Raw genomic sequence first — 17,720 nt, 5'->3', positions numbered from 1 at the left:
AGCGGATAATAAAAAAACTAATGGATAGCCATTGAGAATTATCGACTGTGAAAGAAAAAACATTAAAGTATAAAATGAGTAACGATGCAATAAATTATCTGAAGACAGAGTGAAATAGTGTCAAAACAAAAGAATTATTTATCTATAGTCCATTCAGGAATTATTGACATTCCGGGTGGCTGTGAAAAATCGAAATTAAGTTAGTACTGGCTTATTCAGTAACATTTTGAATGGCAGATTTCGGATTGGCATTGGAAATGTCATTGACAGGAGGTTAGATTTCAGTTTGTTTGTGTTATTGGTTTTGATCCAAGAAATTTTGAAACTGAAAAGTTGTATGAATTTCAAACTCACATTGATTAGTTTATTTGAGTATTTCTCACAGTACTGTTTGAAAAAAGAAGAAGGCAAGTCATTACAGCCTGGATTATTAGTGGAAGAAGAGCTGTGCAATACGATTTCACCTTCAAAGAATCATTGAATGACCTGATTGTTACCAAAAGCAACCAATATATCAGTCTGGATAAAATTTGACCAAAAAGCATCTGGATTTTAATCAATCAAAGACAACATTACATAAACTTAATTGGTTACAAGTTCACAACAGTTAATAAAAGGAAAATTCTTATTGATAAACAGAAAAATATAATAAGTTGAGTACGATACAGAGTTAATACAGAAAGTATTTGCAAAAAAATGTGGAATTAATTAATCTCGAGGAAACTTGGTTATTTGAAAATGGCAGTTTAATTCAACAGTGGAAAGAAAACAAAAAGTTTTTCAAGTATATTCAAGGTAAAAGTAGAGGGAGCACTATTTTGGATCTTGGGTTGATGGATTTTTACTTGGATGTTTTGTTTTGACAGTGATGAACATGAGGATTATATAAATCTATGAAGGGAGAATTATTTTATAATTATAGGTTGCTGAATTAATACCTTTTCTGCAGATAATTGGAATAATATGTTCACAGCTCTAATGATGAATTTCAAAAATTCATGGAGCATGACCGAAGTTATATTATATCAAGCTATATAAAAAAGATCTGTAAACAAAGTCTTGGCAATGCATCTATAGTTTATTTATTTTCTATTTTGAAATTAAGTATTGTTATATCTGTTTTTGTTCTTCAAAGAGTAATCCAAAAATCTAATAAATTCTAATTGCTTTATACAATTTTTACTGCGTATTTAATTGAAAAATTTCTTCACCTCCTTACCACTTACAAATAATGAATTCAAAACCAATTGTCGCTAGACAATAAGTTTTTTTGATAATATTGTTAATTTAACTAATAAAGAATGTTACGCGTTACTTTATGAGCACACACAAAACTATTGTATTTTTGTCCACCCTGTACCATTTGAAATCAACATGTGATACATTTTTGGAATCAGCTCAGCTAGAGTAATCGAAAAATTGAGACAAAATGGGGGTGTTCCATTTGAAAAAATAACGGTGACGTCATTACTCGAAAGTAATTTACCCTGTGTATTAGATAATTATTTTGAAATACGGTGAATTAAAATAAAAAATCGAATTGTCAGGATTATTTCTTAAAATGGTCTGTTTAGCTAAAAATGAATTTGTTCCATACTTTACGGACACAGTGTATATTGCATGAACAGTGAAGACTTCTATCTCCTTCTGTGCAACAAAAAATAACTTAATATTTCTTAATGCTCAATAAATTTTGATACCAAATCCCAGTTTTGATGATATAGTTGAATGGTACACCACAGTAAGTTTAACTCATATATTTGAATATAATTGGAAAACCATAAAAATTTATGTCGCTACTCTTTCGCCTAAATAGCATCAAGAATGCTTTCGGACACAGATTTTCTCATCTGTCTAAATCTATAACGTCATGTCAAATAGATTGTCAGTCATTAATCTAAAATGTCTCAGACACTAGCAAAACTTTACCCTCTAGCAAATAGGGTAGTTATAAAAAGGGCAGAAAGTGCAGCACGTTCACAAGGGGGCATAGTGTTGCCAGAAAATGTCAAGTCGAAATTGTTAAGGGGCACAGTGGTTGCTGTTGGGCCCGGACACGTCAATAACGAAGGAGAAAGGATCCCTCTTTCGGTTCAAGTAGGTGACAATGTCATCCTGCCTGATTACGGTGGAACAAAACTGGAGATTGGGGAACAAAAGGACCTGTATGTGTTCAGGGAGCCTGACATTCTCGCGAAGATAACTGAGTGATTTGAATATTGTGACTTCAGTCAAATAAATTACTTTTTCAACTATGGAATGTTGATGTTATGATTATCTTGTTTCTCTTAAACTATATGGAATATTTACTAAATTTTTGCATTCACTTTATTCATATATTTTCACTGTAGGTGATTGATAATAACATATACATATAGGTATATTTACAGCATTAATTCATTTCATGCCGAGACAACAAGACTTTAGATAATGAATGTTGCATGCATTCACCCTGTTTAATTGGTTGAAATTTCTCATTGTGAATATTCAACTTGTGCTTTCTAAAAAGTTCACTTTAGAAAGGAAAACGGTCTTCAATAATTGGTGTTTTATGGGCAAAACTTTTTTTTGTGAATTTTCTTTGGATCATTTGCAGTCATTTCAAACTCCTTAAGATAATTCAGAATATTATGTTTCTGTTTGTTCACGTGGTCTCCATTTCATATTGTCAAAATGGATGTTTCCAAATATTTTGATGATTTTTTTGATTTTGCTTATACCTACTTTTATTATCATCAGTAGGTATTAAGCAGAGTTGAGTAATCTTATCCTTTGAAACTGTATGCGTAGAAAGTATACTGCCAGTTACCGTACAAAACATGGAATGCGCAGCATTTTGAAAGCTATTCATTTCAGGAATGTCTTAACAAAGAATGAAGACTACCCTCTAGGATACTAGGGTATCCGATAGCATGCCATTCGAATGGCTTTCGAACCAGTAGAGTGATCAATACATTTGAAGAAGAATTGAAAACATTCAGGGAATTCAATAAAAAAAAAAAACATTCAATTTTCCCCAACGGTTTTCAAGATAAGATCTCAGATACAGTGTGAGAACAACATTCCAAACGAAAAACACTATCAGGGCTAACCTTATTAAGCTGAAACCTGAGAACGTAAATCAAACAACGAAAAATTGCGTATATGAAATACCATTCTAGTGCGGCAGAACTTACATTGGAGAGACCAAACGCCCCCTGGACACAAGAGTCAAAGCTCGGCTGAGAAAAACAGATAAATCCAGGCTAGTCCAACATGCTTAAGGAACATAGGATCAAATGGGATGAAGCTTCCAAGAAACTCAAAGAAGCAGCCATCATGGCCATCACTCAGAATCCCATAAGCTTGCCGTCTCTGGAGATCAAGGAAGTCTGGGCACCAATCATAGAATCTAATCTGAGGAAGTTGAATCATGTTCAGGTCGGAAGCATCTCGACACCAACAAATTAGAAAGAAGTCGGAATTTGGACGGATAACTGCGCACATCATCTGCGCAACCCGAAAATTACTACTACGCCTACCGGAAGTGGGGTTTAACTTATATTAAGCTTAATACATATAGATTACTCTACCTGCCTTTGTAGACTAGTGGTAAAAGTGAAGAGATCGCAACCGATACGACTAAAGTTCAAACCCCGATACCCTCATACGAACTCAAAAAAAGTATGATGCGTACAAGTCCAGACAGACCAATTTATGGCAAATGGTTCTTCTCACAACCAAGCAATCAGGCCTTCTCAGGGCCACCACCCTGAAGACGGCAGGCGAATGCTTGCCGAAACGTCGGAAACAACCAACCGCACAGATGATAGAAACAGTCCAAATAACTATCTAACAAGCCTGTAAAGTCAAAAATAACTTTTGCGCTGAGTACCTACTGTTGATTCCATCAAAATTTGAATCATTCTTCTGCCAAAATTTCCAAGAGTTATCGACCGATCGAGCACTATTGACTCACCCTATGAAGATACATAGCAGGAATTGTAAGTATTTCAAGTTCACGACATCTCTTCCTGCAGCTCTCTGGTTGCTTCAAATTCAAGATGTTTTTCATTTATTTGTTTGTTATATAAGTAATAAATGAATCTTGCACAAATATGGACGTAGGTACCCCAAAGAGAATTTTATGTCATATTTGAAGCTCCTTCAGTGCTTTTCTCATTTTAAATAATCAATAGATTCTATGTTGCCTATTTACATCTATTGTGAAAACCTATGCGTGATAGACTGAACTGAAAGGAGCGATGAAATAACGTTTAGCTATAGTTGAATTATCTTCTCGGAAAAATTAATTCAAAAAATAAATCCCAAACAAGCGCCAAAAGCATTGAGCAGTGGAGCTAACTTTATTTTCGATGGAGGTAGGAAAAGTTAATAACCTCGTGAAATGAAAACAGTTTTGAATGCCTTTTCACATCAGGGTATTTTCAGCCATCCGGGAATTATTCATCTGGTCTAGATCATAGAATTTGAAATAACATAGGTTTCTCTGATCTAAATTCACATCAAAAAACATTTGTAAATTAAAAACATAGAAACATGAAAGAAAAGAAAACAATATAAATTTCAAATGGTTTCTAATTCATCCTGTTTTTACCAAATAGGTAGCTTTCTATGTATATTAAATTATATGCTGCGAGGTTTCGAACAACAATGCGATAATTGTGAAACACAAACACTAGTGAAATAAAAACATAGAAACATGGAAGAAAAAAATATTAATTTTATATGGTTTCTTATTTGTCCTGTTTCCACAAAATAGGTAGCCTTCTGGATATGGTTAATAAATTTTATGCTGCGAGGTTTTGAATTGGGACTTTTCAAAAATTCATCATTCCTGAACTAATTATGTACGTGTAGTGAGTGTTGTCAAAAATGTTGTTAAAAATTCAAGAAGAATTTTGGAAAGAAATATCCAATATTAACGTAGTTACAAATACGATTAAAGTGAGACTTTTTGTGTATTTAAGGAATATCAATTTCAAGTTTCATGCAAAATTTTGTATTGATTGCATTTTCGGAACCATAAAAATTTGAAGCAGGATATCGAAAAAATTACACTACAATCTCGCAACAAGTATATTTAATACAAAATATTGAGCTCCATGCAAAATTTCGTGTGGATAACGTTTTCAGAATCGGAGGAAATTCAAGTAGAATATAAAAAAATAGGAAAGCACTGACCAAAAGTCAATAGCTTTCGAGCACTTATTCATTCATGTGCCAAGATTACATCAGTACCAATTTTTTTTTTATTTCAACAAGTAGGTACCTACACTGCAGCGAAAATTTGATTTTTCAAATTTCGGTTCACAAATATATTATTGTTGATAATAAATCAATTTATCCTCGTGTAAAAATTCCGAATTCGTATTATAGCATTAAAAAATAAATTGAACATGAGAACATTTTTATGATCTTATTTTTTTTTTCACGTGGTAATTCCGTGAATCTACGTCGTTTTATACACGAACCGAGAACGAACTACATATAGAGTTATTCAGTTGCTTTGCTGTCCATATATTGTGTCAAAGGGAATTTAATAAACTGGAAGAATGCCAGATATGAGACCACTATTCAGAGTTTCATATAGTGAATACCGTCCAAGAAAGAATCCTTCTGAAAATTCAATTAAATACACGAAGGATATAAAGTTTTAGCACTGTGATCCAGGAGAAATGTACTTGAGTGCGCATATATGGTTTTGCGTTGGTTGGAAAAAGGAATTCAAAGAGTTTTGTAGGACCTGAATGCAATATTATTACATGACTCATTCAAGAATCGTATATCATTAAGGTACTGAGCATTTGTACATTATTATGTTATTATTATTATACTGTCGTCATAAAAATTCAATATTCAAAATTCGCACTGTCACTCTCGCAGCTAGGGTGATCATCTTTGTGGCTGCAGCCTTTGTGGCACACGTGCTTCAAGAATACTTCTTAAGCCATTGGATGCTAGGATTGCTTGGTCATGAAAAATATGCAAATATGCTGCTCGGAAAAAATTCCGAAGCAATTGAAACATCTGACTTAAAAATTTACGATTGAGTAGCATTTTTCTCAAACATCGATATGTGTTATCACCATTCACTTGCTTGATTGACAGGAGTATTGACTCTGCGTATGATTTCGAAAAATTAACAAAATTATATGAAATGAATATGAAAACATCCAATGAAAAAATGTGAATTCATAAGATGGGGAAGAATGAATTATCAATAAGTCTCGATTAAAAAGGTATTTTCTAAATATGATTTGCAGTTTTTCTTAAGGTATCCATATTACGCTAAATAAACTGCTCCACATGAGTTAGGGATATTGACTTAAATTGCAAAAAAATATAGTTTAAACAAGATTTTTGTGATGAAAATGATTTCAAGTTGCAGGAAATAAAATTAATTTTAGCCTGTAGGTCTGCAGCTTATACAGGGTGATTAAGAAAAATCGAGTAAAATAACGAAATTTTATTCTCAGAGAATTCATAATTCTTTGCATACTACACACGAGAGTGTTGAACATTTCTTGAGGAATTTACCCATAAACAGGGCAGAAGCTCTCTAAGATCATTTAAGGATTCTGGGGTAGGTTGATGATTATCTTATCTTCTTTGGGGCATATCACATGCATGTTCCATGCAATTCAAATCTGGTGAGAGCAGAGGTATTGGTAAATGTGGAATACCAAGCTCCTCGCGCGCATTATCAACTATGGCTGCACGGTGCGGTCTAGCGTTATCGTCTATAAATTGAAAAGTTTCACCAATAGCAACGTGAAAATTTGGCACAACATTGTCAATGGCAAAAAAAAAATGTGTAGATCTGTTCGCCCGTTGAAACATCCCGGCCCATACCATAACACTACCCCCTCGGAATGGATGGACTTCTAGATTCACCTCACTCAAACATCGTCTGATGGTTTCGATGGAAACTTGGACCCCATCTGCATTTTGAATAGTATTCCGTAGCATTCTACACGTAGATGTAGAGTTTCTTCTCGCCGAAACGGTGATGAAACGATCCTGAGCAGGTGTTGTTTTTCGTCGCCCACCAAGCCTTGGTCTTTCCAACACAGAACCGGTCTCCCTGAACCTATTCCAAAGTCGAGATATCACACTTTGGCTGACTTGGAGCCTTTCCGCTACAACAACCTGAATTAGGCCACCCTGTAGCATTCCGATAGCCCTATTAGCCCTCAGCGTTTGTTAATTAACGTCTTGGCATTTTCATAAAACTCGTTTCAAATCGAAGCCGTTGATAAACTGACTCCATTCCAAAATAAGAACATTCATGAAGCATATGCAAAGAACCAAACTTCAGAAAAAAGGCGACCAGATCGACGAAATGTCTCATACTGATTTTTATTGGATCGATTCAAGTTGTTATTGAGTTTAAAATGATTTTTTTTCTCGAAGATTCCATACTTTTCAAAACGATTGAATACGATATCCCTAACTGTGGAGCAGTATATTTTGTTAGTTACCCGTATCGACAGCCACGCCGGAAAAATCTTATTCTACCCTCAAGAGACTGAAAACTTGTTCAAGAAGTACATGGGAAGTGAGACATTGACTGGACTCACTCTGTTGAAAATTTATTATGATTTTGAATAGGATATTGAGAATGTTTCAGATAAATAATCAATTATTTTCATTAGTGATTTCTAAGGATTTATATGGTCTTGTAAGGATTCATACATGATATATTTCCCTTATACTTATCGTAACAGTAGATACTGCAAACTCACCATCTTCAACATCAATACGAAACCACAAACAGGACATTCGAAAAGTTCCGTCAAGGATTCCACACTGGAACATATAATAAAGGGATATCCATTTTGTGGTTGAGAAAGTAAACGCAAATAAAACGCTCTTTCATTCCATAATATCGATGAAATTTTTACTTCAATATAATGCTTGGCTCTCGCCATTAAGTTTAGGATACCACATCATTTAAATGTCCCCCGGAATCGATCCTTCTGAGGTAATTTTCGATTAGTTGTCGGCACATTTCGGGCAATATGAATATATCATCTAAAGGGTGTTTTTTTTAGAGCTATAGAACTTTAAATTGCAATAAAACAACGATGGATTATGCGATTGACATGAATTTTATTTATCCGCAAGATAATATTGTGGCATTACATTTCAAATATGATTTCTGGCATATGACCGCCCGGCTAGCTCGGATGTAGTTCAATCTGAAAGTCCAATTTTCGATGACTTTTTCCAACATTTGTGGCCGTATATCGGCAATAACACGGCGAATGTTGTCTTCCAAACGGTCTAGGGTTTGTGGTTTATCCGCATAGACCAATGACTTTACATAGCCCCACAGAAAGTACTCTAGCGGTGTTGAATCACAAGATCTTGGAGGCCAATTCACAGGTCCAAAACGTGAAATTAGGCGGTCACCAAACGTGTCTTTCAATAAATCGATTGTGGCACGAGCTGTGTGACATGTTGCGCCATCTTGTGAGAACCACAGCTCCTGGACATCATGGTTGTTCAATTGAGGAATGAAAATGTTAGTAATCATGGCTCTATGCCGATCACCATTGAATGTAACGTTCTGGCCATCATCGTTTTTGAAGAAGTACGGACCAATGATTCCACCAGCCCATAAAGCGCACCAAACAGTCAGTTTTTCTGGATGTAACGGTGTTTCGACATAAACTTGAGGATTAGCTTCACTCCAAATGCGGCAGTTTTGTTTGTTGACGTAGCCATTCAACCAGAAGTGCGCTTCATCGCTAAACAAAATGAAATGGACGTAGTGCGCGATACGTATTCCGCACAGAACCATTATTTTCGAAATAAAATTCCACTATTTGCAAGCGTTGTTCAGGCGTGAGTCTATTCATGATGAATTGCCAAACCAAACTGAGAATAAATCACTTGACAGCTGTTAAATCGGTCGCCATCTTGAACAGTAATGCCAACTTAAAGTTATATACCTCGAAAAAAAAACACCCTTCATAACTCGTCGAATGATGGTTTTTCAGATCGTCAGTAATCTGAGGATTATCGGCATAAAGAAAATTCTCCTCAGAACCCCACAAAAAAAAAACCAAAGGCCAATCAGAAGATCTTGGTGGCCAATTGATATTGCCAAAATGAGAAATTACGCATCCTGGTAATGTTTCTTGCAATAAAGCCAAAACGGGTCATGTTGTGTGGTTTGTTGTACAATCTTACTGGTACCACATCTCTTCCAATTCTATATCATTAATTTCAGGCCTAAACAATCGGTAATCATTTGGCTATAGCTATTAGAATTGACGGTTTGAGTGACACCTTCTTCATTTTCAATGAAGTACGGGCCAAACACCCCACCAGACCAAATTGCATATCATACAGTAACTTTTTGTGGATGTCTCTCAGCAGTTACATGAGGATTTTCACTGCTCATTATGTGATAATTCTGCCTTTTCATATAGCCACCTAATGAAAAATGTGTCTTCGTCGCTGAAGAAAATTCGATGCGAAAAATCGTAATCCAAAGGTTTTTGTTCAATAACCCAATATGTATATGTTTTACGCATTCCATGGTCAAATCTGGCTCAAGTTCTTGGGTCAAATGGACCTTATGAGGATGGAGATACAAATCCAAATGTCAAATACGCCATAGTGTGGCGTAGAAGAGGCCCAAATATTGAGCGCGCCGAGAAATGCATAAATTTGATTAACACTGTATGGGGGCTTAAGACATTAGTATTTAACAGATCCAGTCATTTCGATTTTTTCACAAATATTTCTTACCAATGTGTCATATGGACGATTATTCCGATCTTAATTTCCTATAATGCACCAAACATACTACAGTTTTCACACATTCAACTGTAAACGATCTATATTGTCGTTGAATGATAAGTTCCAATGTCAAGTTTCAATCTAGAATCAAAAAACCTCTGAAGAATCTACTTCAGTTTTAGGCGAAATTGTCTCTTCAAATCGACGAGTTGAATGGTCGATCAAAGAGCTCTAAAACTCTCCCTTCATTCAAACAAAAAAGCATTGAGGTTGACATATTTTGGCTGATCAATGGTAAAACAAGAGATATTTCAATTTATTCATCAACAATTAATATCCATGATTATTATAATTCCACGATTACTGAATCTACAGTTTAATATCCTCGCGCTTTTGTCTTTCTGAACCAGTGGGCCATGACAAAAGGATTATTCCGTCATATCCATATATTAGGCTTCGATTACGTTAGGGCATGTACCTGTCTTATTGTTATCATCTCACGAAAACAAAGGAGGATATTAAAACACGAGTTCTTTTGTTTATTCCACAGAATACCTGTTTTGGAATATCATTATTCTGTTTTATACATTTATTTCACAGTGTGGCTGCTGTAAAATCTAAGAATTAATATTTTCAAAACAAAGTATGCGCCAATACCAAGGTTATATCATGTGTATTTTCCAAATTCACTGGTGAAACATTTTGTTATCCATATTCAAGATAAATCTTCCTCCCATTTTTCCAGAGGATGGTGCTTTGATGAAAAGAAAAAAAAAGAAAAAAAAATAATTTTTTTTTGTAGCTTTCGCATTTTCATGTGATTTTTTTTGTAACTAAAACACATTATTTCAAATCTTATTTGATTTCTATATGAAATTATCCAAAAGAATAACAATAATCCTGTAATACCTCATCCCATTCTTTCTGTATGTCATTAAGCTCCAACATGGAAAATAAAACACACCGGGATCCATTGTCATCATTTTATTCATTTATTAGGGAATGGTTTCTCTTACTCATCTTCAATCGAGTCTTCAATGTGAATAAATGTAATCATAATTATTTGAATTATTTCAGCCAAACGATAAGCTGGTCATCATAAGATTACATCGTTCGAAAAGGACACTTTGTCTAAGCTACAAAAGGTGATCTTCCATCAACCTCAATATTCGTGAATCCCTCAACGTTAATCCGAACCAAAATTCATCTTGAACTAAAGGAATCATATTATGCTTATAACTTCAATGTTCCCATTAAATGAGTTCTTTGTCATCTTTTGTTTAAACATAGGAAGAACAGAATCTAGCATCTGGTACTTCACATACGCATTATTAAGGCATCTTATATTCTTTATACCTTTCCTTATGTATATTCGAATCTCTACAATACGTTCCTCGGCTTTCTACTTGAATAGAGCATGTGTTAATACCATTTAAGTGTTGCTAGGTGATTATGCCCAGGCACTTCATAAAGACTACTCAAAAACAAATTATAATATCCAAATATTTCAAAGAATATTTATCTCATCGTTAATTTTTCAGTTTCCACGTTCTTCAACTACAGTTCTTCTTCACATGAACGGTAAGTATGGTTTTACTTCGGATTATAGTGAGCTTATTCATTGGAACCATTTTTATTTTCTTGAAGACCTCATCTCTACAAATACTGGTGTATCCATTACCTCCTTTTTCTTCTATAGGATACGCTGTTTATTAAATTGTTACATTTCTATGGAAATGAAAACGAAAAGCCTTTATTTTTTCGTAGGAGGCGATTTCAATATTTCCATTTCTTTGGGAACGGCACCAAATTGGGTGTGATCGATAAGAAAACTATTCGAAAATCAAGTGAAGTAGCGACAAGTTTCTTGAAATCCAAGAAGGCGGGTCCCTTCAAAAGTAGCCAGTTTAATCTTAAACTTTTCAAGAGTAGAACCAGTATTTCTATGCATCCTAAGTACGAGTTATTTTCAGGTTCAAACACGATGTTCTTCATACAGAAACGCAATATCGTCTGAAACTTATAATTTCAGCTTCTTCACTCCTCATCTCCAAGGGGTTACTAATACACACAAAGAAAAGAAGCTTTCCATGAACAGTACCCTGTGGAATCCCATAAGTAATCTTTTTTCACTTTGTTTACTATATTTAATTATAATTTACTTTTTGTTGGTAAGGTAGCTCCAAATAATTTCATTATGGTGCTCAATGCGGTACAAATTATATATTATATCTGAACAAAGTGTTAATGAAAATCTCGAAATTTCTATTTCATGGCATTAACAGTAATTGGCCTTCATCACAAAATGTTCGTCGTTATATTGAAAATTAGGGGTTTCTTGTGAGCTACCATTTAATAACCTATTATTACATTCCTCTCTGGGCCGTCGAAGGTTAATATAACCTCAACTATAACTCCCATCCAGTTTCAGAGTTTCTAATGAACTCTAGTCGACGGCTTCAATTAGGTTTCCCTCCTTTGTGGTGTCAAAGGATTCTTTACTTTGGCTTGCTGTTATATTTTGAGAGACTAATTTTACTAGATACCTCATTCCTGTAGAATTTATCGAATGAATCTTATCAAAGGCTTAAAACCTAGCAAAATATTTCTCTTTCCACAGTATTGTATCTCTATATTGGGAGTATGAGTTGAAGATCTTAGCAAGAATTAGGAACTGACAAGGTAACTTATTCTTATATTTGGCATCGACTTCGAATTCAACAAAATTATTACTAAGCATAAGGGTGACTTTTTACTGAAGGATATACATATAACCTTTCACTCAAAGTCTCGGGCCTTTACAGTAAAAACACTTTTTCTTGAATATTCGTTAACATAGTCATCTTCAAGAGTGATACATATGCTCGAACACTCCTCTATTTTTGCAATATATTTTCAGTAGAAAAATTTTTTTTTGGATCATTCTTTTGGGGTCTGCAAGATTTGAGTAGTCACTGGAGACCAAATCTGGAGAATAAGCTGGATGATCACGCACTTGGAATCGCAATTCGTACAGTTTGGCCATGGTTTCCATCAAGTTGTGACAAGGAGCATTGTCTAATCGAAAAGTATTTTTTTTTTGCATTACAGTTTTTCCTCAATTTCTGAACTCATTCGTTACCATAACGTAATGTTATTTTCACTGTTGCTGATTTGAAATCTCAAAATCTGGAATATCCTTTTGTTCGTAATTCTCTATTTAACTAAAATATTTCCAAAGCTCCTGCACTTCCGGTTTACAAAAAAGTTTTGGGAAAAATTTTAGTTTCATTTTACCTCTTATATATTTTCAAGTTTTTTATTCTCAATCACATCTTTTTCAAATTGTTCGTTAGTCCTTATAGTATTCAAAATATTGAAAAATACTTGAAAATATTGAAAATTTCCATAGTCACTATTATGTGAATTATTATTCCTGCAAGTATCAACGAAGGGTGTTTCAAATTGAGTCGAAAAATGTAAACAAAATTTTATCATATAACTTTGGTTTCTCAAATTAGAAACCTATTTTTTATGCTTGCTTTGGATTATACAGCAAAAAATAAGTATAGTGTTCAAACATCATCATCATTAATTCAAGTGTTATTAGGGATTTTATGAATTTGTTATACGTAGGGTCAATTTCATTCAATCTGTTGCTAAATTGCATTCCAGATCAATATTCTATGAGCCTAGAAAATAAAATATGCAATTATTTTACAAGTGACATTATTCATCATCAAAGCTTGTAGAATATAATTACACTAAATGAATCCTCGCTATATTTAAATAATGAAATTCTGCATCTATTCCATTTTAACCCTAAATGCAACAGAGTTTTTAGTAGAACTTGTCGAACATTCAATCAGAAATATACACGTTTACTTCACTCCGATCAACGAGAAGGTATTTTGAAAATATGTTGCAAACTTTCCAAGTTTTTGAATAGTTAAAGCACCTAGACGAAAAGAAGATATTACATAGTTAAGGATGTAAAATTATCCAATTCCTTCTTTGATAATGAATACAACTATAACATGTTAAGTAATTAGACATTTAAATTTCTATGATCACAGAGTATTCCTCTAAAAGTCTGTCTGCTATGTTCGAACAACGTCCTTATTTTTCATCGTAGACTCCAACACAATAATGGAAAAATGTAGTTTTAATTTGAAAATCTAAAATTATAATATAATTTTGTTCACAATTTTTGGCAGAAGATTTGAAACACCCTGTGTTGATATTTCTTAAATTCAAGAGGTGCACGATATTCCTACATCATTCTACTTCGAAAAAGTGAGTTCAGGCATAGGCATTTACAGTAAAAATAATTCACATAATAGTTACTTTGAAAATTTTCAATTTAATCAGTTTTTTTTTTAATATTTTGAAAACTTTTAGGACCATAGAGATTTGAGTAGTCACTGGAGACCAAATCTGGAGAATAAGCTGGAAGATCACGCACTTGGAATCGCAATTCGTACAGTTTGGCCATGGTTTCCATCAAGTTGTGACAAGGAGCATTGTCTAATCGAAAATTATTTTTTTTTGCATTACAGTTTTTCCTCAATTTCTGAACTCAATCGTTACCATAACGTAATGTTATTTTCACTGTTGCTGTTAGAGTTATAAACATAGATAGAGAAAGTATACGCAGTTCTTACATGTCCCCAACATGGTTAGATTACGTTGTCGGATTGTGACATATTTTCAAATCCACAATTTTACTATATCATTTTGAATGTATTATCACATTGAATGAAAATATTCATTTGAGGGATTCCCGATTCAATATGCAAATTTGAATATTTGGAATCCGACATTTTTCCTAATTGTCGAATTTATAATAAGCAGAATGAATATATTCATTCTGCTTATTATAAAGATAGGTACAGAAAATAATATATATTATTTTCTGTACCTATCCACTTGCTGAAATCCAAGAACTTGCTCTCCTAGTGTCATTGGTTGTTTCACGTCGTTTGGTCGCTTGTATTGCTCTGAATTTCTGATATATTTAGGAATTTATTTCAATAAATTTAGAGATAATATGAAACATTGATTCACTATGGGACATAAGATCATAAGAAGTGCGTTCATTGTGGAGAAACTCGCGAATTTAGTGAAATATCGAATCACTGATATGTTTTCATTTCCGCGCACTTCATGTCAAATTTGATGGTTCATGTTGGGGACAAAATTTGCTTCCTGAAAATGACATATGCTTCCTCTATCTATGTTTATTACTCTGAGATTAGGACTTACACATCAATTTGAAAAAGGAGTGATTGAGAATGAAAATATTGATAATATCTAAGAGATGAAATAAAAAAATGTTTTTCAAAAAAAATTTAGTTTCATTTCTTGTATGATCGGAATTGCCGGAGCTTCGGAAATACTTCATCTGAATAGGGAATTAAAAACAATTTCATATTCCGAATTTACAGATTTCAAATAAGCTTCCTTCTCCAGAAATGTCAAAGTTGAAACACCCTGTATACGAACGGACGGACAGAATGGAATTTGAAGACGGATTTGTCATCATCGAGTCGAACCTTATCGTTTAAAATCATGCCCTGCTCAAAATTTGCAAATAACATTATGCAATATGTTCGGTGGATAAACGTTCAAAAATATAGTAATATAGTAGTAGAACTAAGTAAATGTCAGAAAATCTATCAAATGTAAAAAATTACTCATAGGTCTCTAAGGTAAACCTTGTTTGTCGAGACGTCGAAGACAACCAAGCTTCAACGGCAAAATCGATAAAAACAACAAATAAAATAGTTTTCTAAGTAGCGTTCGTTTCCGAGAAACCTCAAATATCGAACCGATTGCAACAACTTTCCGAATGCTGAGCTCGAAACTCATTTGGCCCATTCACCGGTATCGATTCAGCAGCCAGAGTTGATCCAACCATTCAGAAACCGAAATGACTCCTTATTGGAGAATTTTCCCATCGCAAGAAAGAGAAAAATAACGTGGCTTCATCTATAGCGCTATCTGTATACGAAAGCTAGTGAATTTCATGCGTTATCACTAGCTGTCAAATTCATGCTGAGATAGGAAGTGAATCCGAGATGTACCCCTGTGTAAAATTCGGGTCGGTATAATCACTACCTGCACGACAGAAAAGACGGAAAATTAATTCAATAACGCCAGTTACCGTGCACAATTGAATAATTCAGTTGGTTGTTGATTGTATTGACATGAGGGTCAAGGAGCAAGCAAAAGCTCAATTAATACACCGAAGAATGTAGTGATTACCTCGTTCAATTTCGGCCGAGCAACAATAACACACTCATCTGGCTCACATGCAAAGCGAATCTTTTGTTGACACACCCTCAACGCAGCTCTCCGTCACTAAAATAAGTTGTTATTTTGGAAAATGTATGGGTACCTTTAGCTGGCGTTATTTCCAAGTCATCGTTCACGTCGCAGTTAAACAGTTCCAAAATCACTGATCACTCCGTTTTCTTCCATCAATTCGTAGAGACGGCTTTTATCGACGGGGTTCAGGAATTTCCTCGAGCTGCAGGTGTGGGAAGAGGGGTTTTTAGAGGGTGTAGGAGCCGGTTACGTTCGAATCGATAACGCGGTCGCGTCGATTCAAATTCGTCGTCGAATTATGACATTTTAAAGGTTGTATAGATGGCAATTCGTCACGGCAAACGGTGTGTATATTAATTCTGGGGTCTCGTTACCGACTGGAGTCCATTCGACGACTGCGACCTAGGAGGCATGCGCGTTTTCCGATCCACGAGATTGGGGATAGAGCTCTCGGTGCGTTTGGAGGGTGGAAAAACGAACGAGGGTTGGTTTGGTGGAGCGAGAAGCTAGGGCGAGGGCGATGTTGCCAGACATACAGATTTTTACGTATTTATAGATACAGAATTTCTATGTATCATACAGATTTTTATATTTGATTTGTTTATTTTTTTTTTCGAATGGCAGATTATTTTCTCCAGAATTATATGCGCATATAAACCCTATTTCACAAATAGGTATAAAATGTAGCAGGTTTTTTTGTCTTGATATTTGTAACATTTTTCGTTTTGATATATTTCTCATCAATCGCGAACACCATTTTTTGGGTGACATGATTTTATTAAATTTAATTGATTTTATCAGCACGGAAGTACCTATCAGGGTGTATCTTGACTTAGTAAAAGGCTCAAAAAACAAAGAGAGCCAGTAATTGTCGAATGCAAATACTTAGTGTCAGTGTGATATTTCTTGCTAATTCTTTCATTTACGGATATGCAACGGGAAACACTAAATATTACACGCGAAGAATCTGCTCGAACAGTAATATTGTTCGAAAAGGTTGAGTTACCGAAGAATTGGACAAATTGGTGAAAGATTTCATATTAGTGACACAACCGTTTCATTTCTTCGACTGTTAACACGTAACTTGTGTTCATTAATGGAAAACTTACAACTGAAAGGTACATATTGGATATTTTGAAACCACATGTATTACCATATATAGGGAAGGATGTTTGTTGATGCATGATGTTACCAGGCCTCCCGCCTCTCGAGTTCCGAGAAATTATCTAGAAGAATAGCCAGCTCGGAGGCCGGATTTAAATCCCATAGCGAATCTCTGAGATATTCTTGGGAGAAGATTATAAGAGGAAAGTAACTTGAATACTTTGGAAGACGTACGCAAAGACTGATTGCCATTTTGGAAAACCTGGACCAAAATGACATAGAGTCTGTTATTTTGAGTATGGGCCGTCGTTGGCAAAAACAAGAAGTTATTCTTGACATAGATGGAAATACTTGCTACTGACTGTAGGATTTCACATATGCCTACTTAAGCGTTTCGTCCCTGGCATACACACCGGACTCATCAGTGAGACTTTGGTATAATTGTGTGTGCCGTGTCACAGACGCTTGGGGAATTTATTATTATCGGGAGCCGCCGGGACTCGAACCCGGCACCTTGTCGCATCTCGGTGAGTGACTCGAAAATATTCCGT

At 34.7% G+C, this 17,720-nt stretch overlaps 2 protein-coding genes across 6 annotated transcripts in view; one reads left to right on the top strand and one right to left on the bottom strand.

The window, feature by feature from the left end:
* The window catches only part of LOC123674060 (kazrin), a 122,307-nt gene extending 105,844 nt beyond the window's left edge, over window positions 1–16,463 (bottom strand). For 4 of the 5 annotated variants that reach the window (XM_045608896.1, XM_045608898.1, XM_045608900.1 and 1 more), the window contains exon 1: window positions 16,136–16,463. The gene's annotated coding sequence lies outside the window, so the exon portion shown is untranslated. The other variant, XM_045608897.1, reaches the window with a different exon arrangement.
* Window positions 1,853–2,257, top strand: LOC123674066 (10 kDa heat shock protein, mitochondrial-like). Its single transcript, XM_045608913.1, has one exon. The coding sequence runs from the start codon at window positions 1,903–1,905 to the stop codon at window positions 2,209–2,211; it is 309 nt and encodes a 102-aa protein (XP_045464869.1). The 5' UTR covers window positions 1,853–1,902; the 3' UTR covers window positions 2,212–2,257.
* Window positions 16,464–17,720: the final 1,257 nt, after the last annotated feature.

The sequence above is a fragment of the Harmonia axyridis genome, chromosome 2 (assembly GCF_914767665.1).
Source record: "Harmonia axyridis chromosome 2, icHarAxyr1.1, whole genome shotgun sequence".
Classification (NCBI taxonomy): domain Eukaryota; kingdom Metazoa; phylum Arthropoda; class Insecta; order Coleoptera; family Coccinellidae; genus Harmonia; species Harmonia axyridis.
This window is presented reverse-complemented; position numbering and strand designations above follow the sequence as displayed.